This window comes from Mus musculus, chromosome 1 (genome assembly GCF_000001635.26).
Source record: "Mus musculus strain C57BL/6J chromosome 1, GRCm38.p6 C57BL/6J".
Taxonomy (NCBI): domain Eukaryota; kingdom Metazoa; phylum Chordata; class Mammalia; order Rodentia; family Muridae; genus Mus; species Mus musculus.
Window position 1 is genome coordinate 59,294,837 of NC_000067.6, and position 17,256 is coordinate 59,312,092.

General features: G+C 43.1%; 1 protein-coding gene across 6 annotated transcripts in view; it reads left to right on the forward strand.

The window, feature by feature from the left end:
* Cdk15 (cyclin-dependent kinase 15) overlaps positions 1 to 17,256 on the forward strand; it is a 95,637-nt gene that overhangs the window by 37,976 nt on the left and 40,405 nt on the right. For all 6 annotated transcript variants that reach the window (XR_373255.4, XM_006496049.4, XM_006496048.4 and 3 more), the window contains 2 exons: positions 6,359 to 6,452; positions 15,960 to 16,023. Coding sequence is in view for 5 of the 6 variants with exons in the window: in XM_006496049.4 (XP_006496112.1) it covers positions 6,359 to 6,452; positions 15,960 to 16,023 (158 nt within the window). In the remaining variant the exon portion in view is untranslated. The remainder of the gene's footprint in view (positions 1 to 6,358; positions 6,453 to 15,959; positions 16,024 to 17,256) is intronic.

The window sequence follows — 17,256 nt, forward strand, 5'->3', positions numbered from 1 at the left end:
CTGGCCTCCTTTCAGACGATTATTAAAGGTGGGAAACACAGCTCAATTGGTAGAGAACTTGCTTAGCACACACACACAAATCAGTCCCTCCCATCCCTAGCACCCTGGCAGGTATAGTGGTGAATTCTTATATGCTCAGCACTAGGGAAGAGGGAAGATGGTGGGGGTGGGGGTGACAGAGCGGGGAGCTAGAGCTCAAGGCCATCTCCAGCTACGTGGGGAGTTTGAGACCAACCTGAATGCTGGGAAACAAACCTGGGTCCTCTGCAAGAACAGCAATGCTCTGCTGAGCCATCTCTCTACAGTGGTTAAAACTTTTTTGAGACCTTTTTAGTTATTAATGTATCTTAACTAAGTGTCAGTTTAAAATCTAGATCTTGAACTCTTTATATCACTGTCTACTAAAAAGAGCTATGGTTCTTGGAGGAATTGTCTGATTTTAAGGTGGGGGCAGGGTACTCTAAGAGGGACTTGGAACATCTTGTTGGACCAAACTGTATTCTTTTTTTCCCTATTAATTAATTTATTTATTCACTTTAGATCCTATCACAGCCCCCTCCTCCTTCCAGTCCCCATTCACACAGCCCCTTCCTAACTCCCCTTCCCCTTCTTCTCCAAGAACCAACCCACCCTGACACCTCAAGTCACTACAGGACTAGGCACATCCTCTCCCACTGAGGCCAGACAAGGCAGCCCAGTTAGGGAAACAGGATCCACAGGCTGGCAACAGAGTCAGGGTAAGTCTCCCGCTCCAGTTGTTGGGGGATGTGTATGAAGACCAAGCTGCACATCTGCTACATATGGGGGAGGGGGACTAGGTCCAGCCCATGTACGCTCTTTGGTTGGTGGTTCACTCTCTGAGAGCCCCAAGGTTCCAGGTTAGTTGACTGTTGGTTTTGCTGTGGAGTTCCTCTCCCCTTCAGATTCCTCAATCCTCCCCCCAACTCTTCCACAAAACTTGGCATGCTCTGTCTAATGTTTGGCTGAGGGTCTCTGCATCTGTTTTGGTCAACTGCTGGGTGGAGCCTCTCAGAAGACAGTTATGCTAGAAGCCTGTCTGCAAGCATCACAAAGTATTATTGAGAGTGTCAGAGATTGATTTTTGCCCATGGGATTGGTCTCAATTCCGGGTAGTCATTGGTTGGCCACTCCCTCAGTCTCTGCTCCATCCTTTGTCCCTGCACTTCTTGTAGGCAGGACATTTTGGGTTGAAGGTTTTGTGGGTGGGTTGATGTTCTTATCCCTCCACTGGGAGTCCTTACAAAATGATACAAAACAAATGGAGACATGTCAAAAGGACATGGGAAGCAGTCTAGGAAGCTTCTCCTGGCCAAATCTGGGACACTTTTAACATCAAAGTAAATTATGAGAGAAATTAATTATAGCCTAGTGAGTAAAGTAAGAGTCCATACTGGAGACAGCTGGCTAGCTAGCCAGAGGGCTGGGAAGAGAAGTCCCTCCCCACCCCAAGCCCCCATAGAATGCCAACTAATGACAGAAGGGGAAAAAAAAACCTGATACAGTTGGCAAGTCACTATTTTGCAGCCAGTACAGTAGGACTAAGTTGAAACAGGGTTTACCGATGTGTAACTAAAAGGGGACACTTTGCTGAAGACTAAGATGTTTACATAGCCACAAAGCACAGCTGCACAAATTACTTATCAATTACAAGAAACAAATAGTAACTTTATGGCAGACAAACTTGGTGGACCACACCTTACAGCAGCAATTAAAGGGATAGAATGAATAATGGGAAGCCCGACATGTTCCTCCAAATAGGATGTACTGAGAACCCAATGCCATTTGTATGATATTCCTGGAAGAAGAAAGTCTATCCAATTCAGATCACGAAGAAGTGTCAGAGAAGCCCAACTCCAGAACAGTCTACTAAAGCAATTGGTCTTTAATCTTTGAAGGATCAAAGGTTTTGTGTTTTTTTATATTTTCTTTTCAATTATTTTTCTTTTAGTGGTGCTGGGACTAGAACCCTGCATGTGCCTTGTACATGCTAGGCAAGCAGTCTATTGGTACACCGTGTACCCAGATCTAGAATCATAGTTTCAGAAGCCAGAGAAAAGGAGAGAACAATTCCAGATGGAAGATGCCACAGAGACGTCTCGTCCATCTACATGCAGTCATGATCCTAGGTTAGATCCTGGGGGAAACTGACCAATAAAGAGTACTATCTAACCAGTGAGATGACTCAGCAAGTTAGGGCACCTGCCACCAAAGCCTGACAGCCTGACAGCCTGGGATCCGACATGTAGAACCCACATAAGGTGGAAGGAGGGAACCAACTCGGAGAAGTGGTCCTCTGATGACACACACCCCACTAGCAAGATAAATACTAAGTAATAAATTAAAATCATTTCCATTATTTCTACTCATTCCACTATTGCTCACTTAGTAAAACTAAAAAGTAACACAAATAGAACAGCCGGCATTGCCCCTGGGCTTACTGCCTACTCACTTTAAAGGCCTTGCTAAAAACTGGGGTTCACACTGAGATCCTCCCACTTCTCCTGTTTCCTTTTCAGGGTGATAAGAGGAGCAGTGGGCAGAGAGGAAGAAAACCAGGGAGTGGAGAGGATTCTATTCTGCTAGTCGCTGTATGCTACCCTCCATCACTGGACTGAGCACCTTTGTAGGCAGCCGTGGACCAGTGGCTGATGATTTTGTTTTGGGGGAAGCAATCATCACCTCTGGGGGGACCCTGTGGGCCACACTGTCAGTGGGGACCCAGAGCAAAGGCGCATGGCGCTGTCGAATTATGACAAAGGTTCTTAGCCAGTGTTCTCTAGTCTCCCACCACTTTCTCCTGCTTGTCTTTCTCCTTGTTCTCTTCAGAACTTAAAAGTCCCTCATTAGGAACTCTGAGGAGAAAAGATGTTTACACATAAAGGTGTAACTCTATGTGGTGGTTTCTTGTTTGCTTGCTTGCTTGCTTTTGAGGGGAGGATCTATATTAACATAACATACAACAGCATATTTAGCCATTTGAAACGATCCAGTGGCATTCGGTACATTTGTGTTGTGTGACCATCTTTTCTGTGCATCTCTAAGATCTTTCATTATTTGGAAACTGTACTCCCACTAATCTTTCCCAGCAGCCCCTGGGAACCACCAGTGCACTCTCTGCAGCTCAGCGAGTTTGATTGTTCAGAGTATTTCACATAACTGGAATTATACCAATACTTGCGCTTGCTCGTCCGGTTTCTTTCATTTAGTATAATGTTTTTAAGGTTCATCCTAGTCTATTACATTCAGGTTTTTAGTGTTGGGGGGGGGGGGCTAAGGGGGAGGGGGAGAGGGAGAGAGCTGCTATTCATGGAGACTGGAAGAGGATATTGGATCCCCTGGAGCTGGAATTATTGGTGTTAATGAACTGCCCAATGTAAGTGCTGGACTCAAGTCCTCTGTAAAAAGCAGTGCTCTAACCACTGAGCCAACTCTCCAGCCCCTAGCACACTGGGTTTTAAGGATGGCTTGATTTTGAAACACAGGGTCCATCTTTGCTGCTGACTGCAGGTGGCTGCTGGCTTTCCAATTATAGAAAGCAGTCCCTGCCTGATTCTCTACTGTCAGACTTCCTGTCGAAAACCTTCAAATCTAAAATGTGGCCCAAGGAAAGTGACTGGAAATGTCATGTTATTGGCATCTGTCATGGCATGCTGAATTAGCTTTAACAGTAAAAAATGAAATATGAATTCATTTCGCCCCACAGAGTTTTTATATGCTCCTCACATCTCGGAAAAGCTAAAACCTCCTGAGATGGTTTTCTCCCCTCGGGGTTTGCCTAAGGAATCCGAGGAATCTTCTGGAAGAATTTGTTCATGCTTAGAATAGAGAAGGGGAAAAATCGGAAGAGAGCCAGAAAATGCAGAAAAGATTGTAGCTGTTTGTTCTAACTCGACTGAAGAACCACATTTGGAGCCATAAATTGACCCCTACCAACTTGCCCTTCTAGAAGGATGCACTGTTTGAAGCCACCTGCTCTTTGTTTCCCACTGTGAGTGAGGCCTCCGCCACAGGGGCTGCTTCCTCCCACCCCACCCACCCACCCTCCGGTATCTACGGACTGAAACCCCACTGGAAGCCTGGTGGCAGGCAGGCAGGGTGTAAGAAGAGTCACAAGAATGAAGACTGAAAACAAACCAGAAGAGTAGAAGAAATAGGAACTGGCTCCTTAGCTGGGTCTGCATGTGGAGAAAGTTTAAAGTAGGTGTGAGTGTGTGTTGTTGTTTTGTTTTGTTTGTTTTTGTTTTTTGTTTGGTTTGTTTTTTAGGTTTTGGTTTGGGTATGTGTGTGAAATAGTTTAGAGACCTTATCCCCCCACCCTACCCCCCACCACATTTTTTAAGACTGGGTTTCTCTATGTAGGACCTGGCTCTCCTGGAACTCACTCTGTAGACCAGGCTGGCCTCAAACTCATGGATCTGCCTCCGCCTCCGCCCCTCTCTCTCTGCCTTTGCCCCTCTGCCCCTCTGCCCCTCTGCCCCTCTGCCCCTCTGCCTCTGTCTCTACCTCTGTGGAGTGCTGGGACTAAGGGTGTGTGCCACCACACTTGGCTCTCAAGCCAAGTTCTTAAACTGAAGAGACAAGTAAAAATTAACTCAGTTCTGGAAAACAATTGCATAACAGGATGGTAGACTGGATGGTTTTCAGAACAACAATTATACCCAAAAATGCTTTCAGCTTTAAAAATGTTAGCTCAAACTCACTGAATACAGTACTCATTGAAGTATTTAAGAATCAGCCTCTTTGTTTTAACAAAAGCATTAGATTAAATAATTAAAAATTTTACTTAAATATTGATGGTACTTAATGGATCGTCCAATTACTGATTCAGGGGTTTGTCTTAAAATAATACAGAGCATAGGTAGAAGCATATACACGTGCATATACATATTATACACATATGTATATAATGTATATACACTATATGTACTACATATAATATGTGTAGGGGTATCCTTAAACTCTCAATCTGTTAGATATAGGTTTCAAGCTACTTAAAATGCAAATGGAACTTTTTAACTAAACAGCATTTTTTCTCTACAACAGAAAGACCTATGCCATTTTGTGATGCTTGCATAGTGGCCCAAATGTTCTAGATTTTACCAAAATACCCTTTCTGTAACATTGTAAATAATCCTAGTGCTGATCATAAAGGGTAGCATGAAGTTGTCCAACAAAAAGACTTCTTCCTCAGCTTCCCATAGTCACAAGTGTGAAAGACCAAGGTAGGTCGAGACTGTGGCTCAGTGGTAGTGTGCTTGCTTAATGCTCAAGAAGCCCAGGTTTGGTTGCTAGCACCACAAAAAGAAGATAAGAAGATACCATGAAAAAGAGATCCTTTGTTTTAAGGCAACAAAAGCTTTCTTGGAAGGATGGGTAACTGAAGTAACTGAATGGAAACCTACAAACAAGAAGGTTTGCTTTATTGAAACCCGTAGGTACCAAACGGAGAAGTGAATCAGACACGTTTAGTAACATTCTCCAAGCAGGAGTCAAGAGTAAACTAGCTGCGTAATTGTAGAGTCACTTAGATGCTCAGCACCAGTGACGCCTAGTCCTTTTATGGCTTATTTTAAAACTTGTTGCACCATCAGCTCTTAACACAGAGGATGATACCATGGGTTAGCACATCAGAGTCGGGATCAAATGCTGAATGTGCAGAAAGAACATTTGAACCAATTTATTTTATTTTAATGTTCCATTTTTTGCCTGTATAAGTATGATATATTAGAAAGTAACCCATGCTTAATTAAATTTATACTAACCCTACCAATAAGGATAAAATAAGCATTTTGACTACATCATAATAGGATTTGCAAAGTGTGTGTGAGTGTGTGTGTGTGTGTGTGTGTGTGTGTGTTGTAATCTTTTTTCTGCCTGCTTCAACCTCCCAAAGACTAGGAATATAACCACACTCAGGGTTAGAGTCTTCAAAAATATTTTTAAGTTTTTGATCAGCACAGAATAATTGTATATAGTTATGAAATAATGTGCTTTTTTCTCTCCTAGTGGCACATACCGCAACACCTTATGGAGGTAGCAACTTAAGTTTAATTATTTAAATTGGGTCTCAGGGCTTTCCAACTCCACAGAATGGAGAGCTGGTGAGCTTAGGTGGCTTAAGGTTTACAACTGGAACATGCGCCAGACTGTGGCTAGCTTCGCTGCACTTGAGCCATCTCTTTACGGTCCTCTCTTAGGAAAGTTTTTGGCACGGGGCTCTTTAATAGCATGTGTCCCCTGTTTAGCAGCATCCCCAGCGTTTCTCAGAAGGAGGCGCTGTAGATGTCCAGTTTTATATGAACAGCCTCCTAATGGATAATCTTGCTTCCTTTGCTAGGGGCGCAGGCTGCATCTTCATTGAAATGTTCCAGGGTCAACCTCTGTTTCCTGGGGTATCCAACATCCTCGAACAGCTGGAGAAGATCTGGGAGGTAAGACAAAAGTTTCTTATGAGAAAAAAGAAATACCTACATTACAAACTTGGAGATAAGTTTGCCTTAGAGATGGATGAAGCGGTTTATCTGCTCAAGATACAGAGCTGCACCTAAGGTGGTCGAAACTATGATATTTGTCACAGAAATGAGTTCCTTCCGGATGAGTCATTAGGAAACTCCTGCTGTCCCATACCAGCCTATTAAGTCTCCCCACTAACGACATCCAGGGGTCCAGCTTTGCATGTTTATTTGTGTTTTCTTGGCACCCAGCAGCATTTTTCTGGGCAGTACCATTTGGCCACTCCTGTGCTGACCCTGAATCCTCAATACCAGGAGATAGGACACCAAATTTTCCTAGAATTTCACAAAACAGATTTCCTATGTTGTGTAGAGAAGTCTGGAATTTGTCATGCTCCTGAACATGGCTGAAGATGATAAGGACCTTGGTGTGCACACATGTGTATGAGTGTGTATGTGAGCATGAATATATAAGTATGTGCATACACATGCATGAAAGGTTTTGTGTGCTTGTGTGTGTATAAGTGTGTGTGATAAATGTGTGTGTGCATGCACATCTGAATGGATGTGTATGCCTATGTGAGTGTTTCCATTTCTTTCCTGATTTTCTCTGCTTTATTTCCACTCTGGCATATTTTGCTTTGCTTCACTTTGCTTTCTAGACAGTGATATAGCTGTGCTGTCTAGTTACCTCTCTCTCTCTCTCTCTCTCTCTCTCTCTCTCTCTCTCATGAGAATGATTTCTTTTCCTGTCTCAGTAAAGTATACCTAGCATTCTCCAGGTTACTCAATGTGTACTAAGTTACAAACAGGTTTGATAAATTAGGTCTGGCTGTCTCTGCCCCAGTATATTACAAGTAACCATGAATGTTCTGTACATATGTGTATGTGTGCATATTTTATAAACATATAACATATGTGAAGTGGAAACAAGGGTTCTTTGGAAAGTCAGTTGGATGGTGTTTTGCTGGGGCAAACATGTGAAGGAATTTTTAGCTAAGGTGGGCACAGGTGAAAGGCTAAGACAGACTCATGAAGCAGACACAGGTGAAAGGATGTTCTGCTAAAGCAAACACGTGAAAGGATTCGTGATGAAGGATTCTTGGCTAACAACACATGTGTTGGTCTACCTTACATGCATCGTTGAGCTCCATTTGTCAGGACTCCATAGAGAGAAACTTCTGGTGGTGTGCTGCAACTTCCTGCCACTTGCATGGACTCAGGCTGATTGGATGCACGTGCTAAGGCAGTGCATGTGGTAGACACATGACACTTGGAGGGAGTATAAATAGGACTCAACGGACAGTGACCAGTCTGGAGACAGAGCTTGGCTTGCTGGTATAGCTAGCTGTGCAGCACTTGTTGGTCTCGCTTCTTCGCTGATCTTTGCTTCCTTGAGAGAGGCACAGCTGAGAACTTCTCCTGGCCGTCCTCCTGGTCCCTCCTGCTGGCTCGTGCTCAGCTAAGGCTGAGGCCTGTGACTCTGCTAGGCAGTGCCACCACTGCTGATTCGTGTTTGCTACCCTGACTCTACCAAACTGGACTGCTGCTGTGTCTGTGAAGTGTTTGCCAGAGGACTGAGCTGCAGCATCGCTGCTAACCTGTGAACTGAACTGCCAATTTTCCAACAACGCAGACAGGCGTTGCTCCAAAGAACCTTTCTAAACAGGTCCACTTCCCTGTATCCTTTCTCTTTCACTACCTCTGGTGGGTAGTAGGCTATAAGGGAGGTTAAAACATTTAAGAAACATGATTAAAAATAGAGTTTTGAAAAAAATTAAGTAACACATGTGTAAAATCTTTTCTTGCATATGTGTATATAACACATATGCATATATATTTTTGTGTAATTTTTCTGTGATAAAAAAATTTAAATTCTTTCTTACATGTATGTATATGTTTTGCATATATACATATATATTCAAGAAAGAATATATATATATATATACACACACACACACACACACACACACAGAGATATGCAAGAAAGAATTTTAAATGTTTTTTATTCACACACACACAAAAGGCCAGTGTTGAAGTAGATGAGTGTTCCTGATATTAACATTGTACACTGTATAGATGTTAAAATGTCACATGGGACAGCGGAATGACTCACTGGGTAAGGACAGTTGCCACCAAGCCTGACAACCTGAGTTGAATCTCCAGTCCACACTGTGGAAGGAGAGAACTCCCACAAATTGTTCTCTGACTTCCACACATGTGCCACCCCCAAAATACACAATAAATAAATGGAATTAAATAAAAATCACATAGCACCCAATAAGCCCTAGGAATGATGACAATAAAACGAGGATGTTGCTATGTTAACATCTAATCGTCTGGTCCGCTGCAGTCAGTGCATTCACACTGGTGGTCAGCGTCTCTGTGATCATCTCCAGAACCTTCGCATCATCCCCAGCCAAAGCTCTGCAGCCATAAACACTGTCCTGTCTAGTCTGCCAACTCAGCCCCTGAGAGTCTCTCGTCTACTTTCTGTCTCTGTGACTTTGTGAATTATCACATGTCTGACATCACTGGAGTCGTATAACATTGGTCTTTCTGGGTCTGGCTTATTTCACTTAGCATAATGTTCTCAAGGCTCATTCATATTGTGTATGCATCAAGGTATTTTACACGGGGGCCTTCAGCTGCTGCTTTGCTTGGTTCAGCTCCTTGCCTTCTGGTGAAGATAAATTATACTGTGAAAAACAAAGACAATGTACATAAATTAATCACTAACATTAAATTATCTTTTGGCCACCTGGAGGAAATTATGGGAAACGTGGGACAAAATAGGAAGCACTCACAAACAAACAAACAGGTTTTTGGGTTTTTTTTGTTTTTTTTTTTTTGCCCCCTAGCCAAAGAACATATTCTTAGAAAGAGCTATAAGGGCCACTTTGGATCGTCTTCTTGCATCTGAAGTGTCATCTGAGCTGGGGGTGGCTGATGCAGCAGCTTTTCTCGCCACTTAGTAGTTATGAAAATAGACAACGTTCACACAGCATCTCTTGAGCTTTAGTTTTTTCATCTACAAAATGACAGTGATTGTATGATTTTGTGACCTTGTTATGGGGATTCTGAAATATATGGCAAAGCCTGTAAGTGTTCGCTAAATATTTGTAGGGCGGGAGCAATGGCTCAGAGGTTAAAGGTTCCTGCTTGCCAAGCTTGACAGCCTGAGGTCAATCCCTGGGACCGACCACAAGGTCGAGGCAGAGAATGACTCCTATGGGTTGTGCGCATGTGCACACATACACATATACAACACATGTTCAAACACTCACACACAGAATTGGGAAAGAAATTGAAAGTTTTCTTTCTTGAGTTTTCCTATAATCCCAGGAGGTGGAAGGCTGAGGCAGAAGGATTTCCATGAATTGAGGTTAATCTGGACTGTGTAGCAAGTATCAGTCTATCCAGGACTACTTAGCAAGACCATGTCTCAAAAAAAAAGTATACACACTCCACACTCTCCTCTCTCCTTCTCTCTCCTCCTCTCTCCTCTCTCTTCTCTCCTCTCTCTCTCTCTCTCTCTTACACACACACACACACACACACACACACACTTACATACACCCCACACACACATACACACACACTCACACTTTCATACTCACACACATACACACTCACACACACTCACACATACACACACACACACACTCACACATACACACACCCACACATACATACACACACACACTCACACATACACACACCCACACACACATACACACACACCCACACACATACACACACACACTCACACATACACACACACACACTCACACATACACACACACACACTCACACATACACACACACACACTCACACATACACACACACACTCACACATACACACACACACACACTCACACATACACACACACTCACACATACACACACACACTCACACATACACACACACACACTCACACACACACACACTCACACATACACACACACACTCACACATACACACACACACACTCACACACACACACACTCACACATACACACACACTCACACATACACACACACACACACACACACACATACATACACACAGTGTAGACGTGACTATACACTTGCTGTCTTCTTTCATACACCGTTATAAAGATGCTTCAATAATGTAGCTGCTCTTGCTCTGCTCGTCACCAAGCGAGGACAAGTGGGATGGCTACTCTCCACCCTGCGATGGCCCTTCACACACTTGAAGATTTCTTTTCTACCTAGTTATTTATTATATATGAACATTAACCATATATAGGTATTCTCTGGAGATTATGAGAAGCAAAAAGTAACAGAGAAAAAGGGACTCTGAGACACATGTTTTTCAATCAGAGTAGCATGATGACTGACATCCCAGTGAAACCTATGTGAGCAGATGTGAACTGAGCATACTGTAAAAGGAAACACATGAACATAGCTAATGCACGCTATGCTGAAGTGACACGTGCTGTTAGAATGTTTGTAAAATATCATATTTGAAAAGAATGTAAGTATATTTACAGGTTCCATTAACTTTTTTTGTTTGTTGGTTGGTTTTAGTTTTTCGAGACAGGGTTTCTCTGTATAGCTCTGGATGGCTTCCATTAGTGTTTGGAGAACTGTATATAAACCAAGTTTTTAAAAAACATTTGGAGCCGGGTGTGGTGGTGCACGCCTTTAATCCCAGCACTTGGGAGGCAGAAGCAGGTGGGTTTCTGAGTTTGAGGCCAGCCTGGTCTACAGAGTGAGTTCCAGGACAGCCAGGGCTACAGAGAAACCCTGTCTCGAATAAATAAATAAGTAAAATAAAAATTTTGTAAAATTTAAATAACCACGCACTTCAAAAACAACCACTTTGCAGTTCTTTGTGCTCAGAAATCAGGAAGAGTGGCTTAGATGTTCCCCTGGCTCTCTAGCTGTTGGTCCTTGGTGAGTGACACTGCCACGTGACGAATATTTGTGTAGCCCAGTGCATGCAGGAGTCTGCGCTGGAGTCTGGAGATAAAACACCAGAAAATGAGTGCTGTGCAAAAGCGAGTGTGTCTAACGAGTTCCCCCACGGGTCCTGCCCAGAAAGCCATCTTCATGCCTGTCTTTATCTTCAGCACGCTAAAGTAAACCAGGGAGTTTATTTTGACATTTATGGCAAGTTATTTCAAATTTAAATCAAGTAGGCATCTGAGAAATAATACTGGCCTGGAGTCAGAACTCATGCATTCCGAACACAGCTCTAACTTCGGGTATAACAAAGAACATGACTATACCCAAACTCTGTGAGTCTCGCTGTCTTAAGGTGTGCTTTATTCCCTGGCTTCTACAAACAACATGCAAAGAGAATACTGTAGCTCCTATCATTTTAAAAAAGATTTGTCTAATGTCTGTGATGTGTGTGTGTGTGTGTGTGTGTGTGTGTGTGTGTGTGTGTGTGTACGTGTGCATGTTCATGCCATGGAAGCCAGAAGAGTGCGCCAGATGTTCCAAAGATACAGTTAGATGTAGTGAGCTTCCTGATGTTAGTTTCGAGAGCTGAACCCAGGTCCTCTGGAAGAGCAGAAAGTACTTTTTAACCACTGAGCCATCGCCCCAGCCCTAGCCCCAGTTCCTGTAGTTTTTTTCTTGCTTATTTGGTTGTTTGGTTGGTTTTTTTTTTTTGCTTCGGTTTGGTTTGATTTTTGGTTTTTTGGGACAGGGTTTCTCTGTGTAGCCCTGGCTGTCCTGGAACTCACTCTGTAGACCAGGCTGGCCTTGAACTCAGAAATCCACCTGCCTCTGCCTCCCAAGTGTTGGGATTAAAGGTGTACACCACCACTGCCCAGTGTTCCTGTACTTTTAAATCATAATATTCTCCTCTATTCATCGGCTTTTCCCTTTTAGTTAGTTATTTCTGGAGTCTGAATAGCTGCACGGCTCACCGTGGACTTCCCCCTGTCCCAGGAAGATAGCTCTCTAGTGTTTAGCTATGTATTATGGCCAGATTCATTTTACTCAGGCAGAACTCCAGTTGCATCTCTAGTTCTGTATTCTGAGGGAAAGTGGACAAAATGATCAGATTAGATGACTTTGTTGTTTTTTTTTTCCCCCCATGTATTTTGGGGTAGGGGAGGGAGCCCTACCATGAAGATTACAAGGTAGCTTGAGGTAGTCCGTTTTCTCCTCCTACCATGCTGGTTCCCAGGCATCCAGTCTGGCGACAAGCTGCTTTACCTGCTGAGCCATCTCCGTGCCCAGATTTTGTTGCTTTATAACAACACATCTCAAACACTTGAGGTTTGGACGGTGTATTTTGTTGTTCGTTTGTTTGTTTTGTTTTTCCTTAGAGCAGTCTGTAACCAATGGTAAATGCTAAACAACATCAATAGTTGTATTTCAGTTTGGTTTCCTTGTGCAAAACATGGTTGTAATTGCTATGTATTGGGGCAGGAAAGAAGTCTTTGGAGGGTATATGAGGACAGAATGGATGTGAGAGGACTATAGAATTTTGAATTCAAGTGTTTTATTTTTTAAATTATTAGATTTATTTATTTGCTGTGTGTGCATGTGCGTGCATGTGCTGTGTGTATGTGCGCATGTGTGTATATGTGCACATGTGTGTATGTGTACATGTGTGTGTATGTGTACATGTGCATTCATGCAGACATCAGTGGACATCAGAGGTGGCACAGCCTGCATGCTGACATCAGAGGAAAACTTGCAGGAATCAATTCTTGGCTTCCTCAGTGTTGGTCCCAGGGATTGAACCCAGACCATCAGATCCTCAGGGCTCCCCGAACGCTAGGCAAACTCTCTACCACCATGCCACCCACTCCTTAGCCCCACTGTGATGGTTCATAATATGTATTTATTATAGAATGGCTAAACCATGCCAATTAGCATATGCATCACTTTAACACATGTATCTTTTTTTTTTCTCAGAGATACTTTTGAGGTATCCCATGGTGCGTATGTGCTACACTCCTGCTGCAATAAACAGGAGCCATCTCTCTGACATGCTAATTTATTTCCCCCCAATACATATGCTACAGGGCAGATCAGAGAGCAGCTTTTTTGAGAAGTCTGCCACTTTTCATCATGGTTGGGCTAATTCAAATCCTCACCAAATTCCACCACATCTTAACCAACACCATTCTTTTGTCCTGTGGGGGAGGGGAGGCAGGGTGTTGCAGTAGATATCATATAGCCCAGCCTTGGACTCCTGATCCTCCCAAATGCCGGACTACAGGTGTGTGCCACCATACCTGGTTTACGCATTTGTTGGAGATTGAACCCTGGGTCTCTCATGTACTCTAGGCAAGGACTCTACTACTCCATTAGCTGAGTCACATCCTCGGTCCAACAGTCACACAGTAATATTCCCATGGTCCTAACTACAGTTATTGTCCCAACTGGCATTTCTCTGGTAATTAGTGATGTTGAACATTTTTTCACACCTTTGGCCATTTGTATTCTTCCTTTGGGAAATGCCTACTGGAGTTCTTTATCCGTTTTTTAAATTAGTAGATTCGTTCGTTCACTTGGTACTGAGTTCTCTGAGTTCCTTGTGCATGTTAGATATCAATCCCAATCAGATATATAGCATTTTCTATCATTCACAGATTGTTTCTCCATCCCATTATTTCTTTTTCTAGGTGCCTTTGGTTCTCTGTGGTCCTACTCATCTAATTTTGCTTTCCTTGCCTGTGAAATAAGTTTAAAAAAAAAGAAGCAGATTATAAAGTTTCTGAAGTTGTATCTTACTAAATGAGTTTCTGCCAAATGAATAATTGAAATTCTTAGTTTAAACTTCTAACATCTCAATTTAATAAGCTTTTTAGAATAAAATTTTTCCAGAAAACTTGGTATCCATCCGGCCTCAGTTAAGCATAGTACAAAGTAACCAAGAAGTCTGGGAACTTTCACCTTCAAGAAACTATGGATGTGTTTGTCATTCAGTCCTGTGTTGGTTCCTCCTCCCCGGCTTTGCCTTCTTTCCGCTGAACTTTGCCAACCAACAGAAGATGAATGGGTACCCATGAGTTACGCCCACTTGTTTACACGGCATCTGGACAAAAGCAGCGGATGCCCGGCTGAGAAAGAATCAGCTTCGCCTCCTCTGGGCTTCCCCCACAGAAGAATTAGGCTAGTTGGTCCTTCAAACTGGAATCCAGGTTCTCAGTGTCCCCTCAGGCTTGGGATGGTTCACAGGAACAGCTCAGAGCCCTCTCACTCACTCTTTCAGTTTGTTTAGAGAATGGATCAAAGCTCAGAGCATTTACTTCCTGGCATGACATTTCAAAACATATTATGGGAGGGAAAATAGTGCTTCAGTGTCTATTGTGCAAAGGCAAGCGCAATAGACCCCACAAGCACACCTCTCCACCAGGGACCTAGTCACCACACCAGTGGGTTTAATTAGTTAAATTAGTTATACTCAGCCAGACAATTAGCTTCCTGCTATAAAAGCTCAACCAGTGTCTCTATTCAGTGTTTTACAGAAAAATAATATCCAGAGAAGAGCTACACTGTAGTGATGTAAAAACAAACTACAAGGACGTGTCACAAAAGCCATGCTACTCATCCCACCCCCCAATAACTGGGATTTGTACTCACCCACTCACCCTCAAAGAGTGGGAAGATGGTGTCTGCAGAGCACCACGGTAATACTTCCATCCAAACTCCATTTAGCTTCACACTCCAGAGGAACTTTTATTTTCCTAGTACATCTTCATTAAAAACGAGAACTTAAGTTGGGACATCTGAAGCATAGGTCAGGTCCAGCAAGATGCCTTGGTGAGAAAAGGCTTGCTGCACAGGCCTGGAGACCTGAGTTCGATCCCTGGAAGCCACGTAAAAATGAAAGGAGAAAGCCAACTCCACAGAATTGCCCTTTGCCTTCCATACAAGTGTCGTGACATACACATGTACACACAGTTCTATAAAAGCATAAACCAGTTCTATTTCACATGATGTTGCCATTACAATCTGCCAGTGGGAAACCAAATTATAGTCTAAGCTGCTGGATATGGAGAAAATAAGAAAATGAGATGAATTTAGCAGAAAAAGCAGAGATGGAAGCGGGATCATGTTCAGCCAGTGTTCTGCTGCCTAAAAGTCAGTAATCTGTATCCTTTTATCTTTGAGCACATCCAGGAACGGCTGGATGCCCGGGCTGAGCCATAACTCAGACCAGCGGCATTTCCTGCCCATAAGCTTCTAGGACTGGAACAAGAGACAGCAACCAGTCGCTCCTCATGCTTCATACCCTAATCACTTGGCAGTCGTGCAGATTGAGTTGGTAGAAGCACAGGCTCGGGACTGTGGGGATATAATGCTTTGCACAATAAACTGAAAAAATGTTAGTACTAAAAAAAAAAAAAAATGTCTCCTGTATGTCAGCTGGATCCCTGTGGCATCAGTAAATTCTTTATTCCTTCCTACTCTGGATTCTGTGTCTCTGTGCCTGCTCCATCCAGCTGGCTTCTTCTTACCTTTCTCTTTCTCTGGCTCTGTGTAGGTTCTGGGAGTCCCTACAGAGGATACCTGGCCTGGAGTCTCCAAACTGCCTAACTACAATCCAGGTACAGTTCTACATATCCCAGGAGCTGGCAATGCCAGGAAAGTGTTGGCCACACAGAGTGTTCATCCGTTATTAGACCCAGCAAAGATAGACTACCAGATTTTTATATTTTCCAATGACTGTTTTTATTGTTTTGTTTTCTCTATTTATTAATTTGTTTCTTTGTTTCATTTACTTAGAACAAAGTCTCACTAAGCTAGCTTAGAACTTGCTCTGTAGCCCAAGCTTTCCTTGAACTCACAGAGAACTACCCACCTCTTTCCCAAATGCTGGGATTTCAGGCTTGTACCACCATGCCCAGCTTAATCCTTTTATTAAAAAGAAATTGAAATAACAATTAAGGTTAAATCAGTTCTCCAATGCCATAAAACCCAGGTAACAAGGTGAAAATAATTAAAAAGGACTGTTACCATGGAGCCTACGTCTATTTCCAAGTACCCCACGGCTTAAAGGAACAGCATGCCTTGAATCCCATGAGCAAGGAATTGTTCTCACTTTTGAGCCCATGCCGGTCACTGACTTTATTTCCTACATGTTTGAGCCTTGTCTAAAAGGAAAGCTAAAGCAACAGAGGGAGCTAGAGGCACACCAGACCTAGGCTAAGCCAGGAAAGATGCAACTAGAGAATTGTCTCTCTGCCTGACAACTGGTCATTTCTGTCACATATTGCCCCCCACGAGTAGCTGCTGGGGACAGATAGATATGAAACAATAGTATTGTCCACAGGGAAATCTTTGAAAAGTGTTCCCCAAGCCATGGCTGATGGTCAGAAAACCAAGAAGTCACTTCAAGGCATTGAGACAGAAGTGAGATTTCCAGTGAGCCAGAGAATGAAGATAGGCCATCTCAGAAGCCCTGGGAACCAGTGAAGCGAGCAAAGGCCCTGCTGATATAACCTTTCCCTGGCAGGATGGAGATCTCCCAGAGTGGAGGAAAGTGGTCTGAGCTAGACTATATAGTCTCTTTCCTCATTACCCCATTACTAAATCCCCAGATATCCCCAATTGTCATTTCAGATTTTGGTACGAGGTTTTCTTTGAAGAGTTTCATGAGAGCAAGAAATTGCAGGGAGACTTCAAAAGTGATTAAGGAGGAAAACAAGAAATCTGGGTGTGGTGATATCCACCCGTAATCACAGCACTTGAGAGGCTAAAGCATGAGGACTTGGGTCTAAAAGACCAAGAGAGAGAGAGAGAGAGAGAGAGAGAGAGAGAGAGAGAGAGAGAGAGAGAGA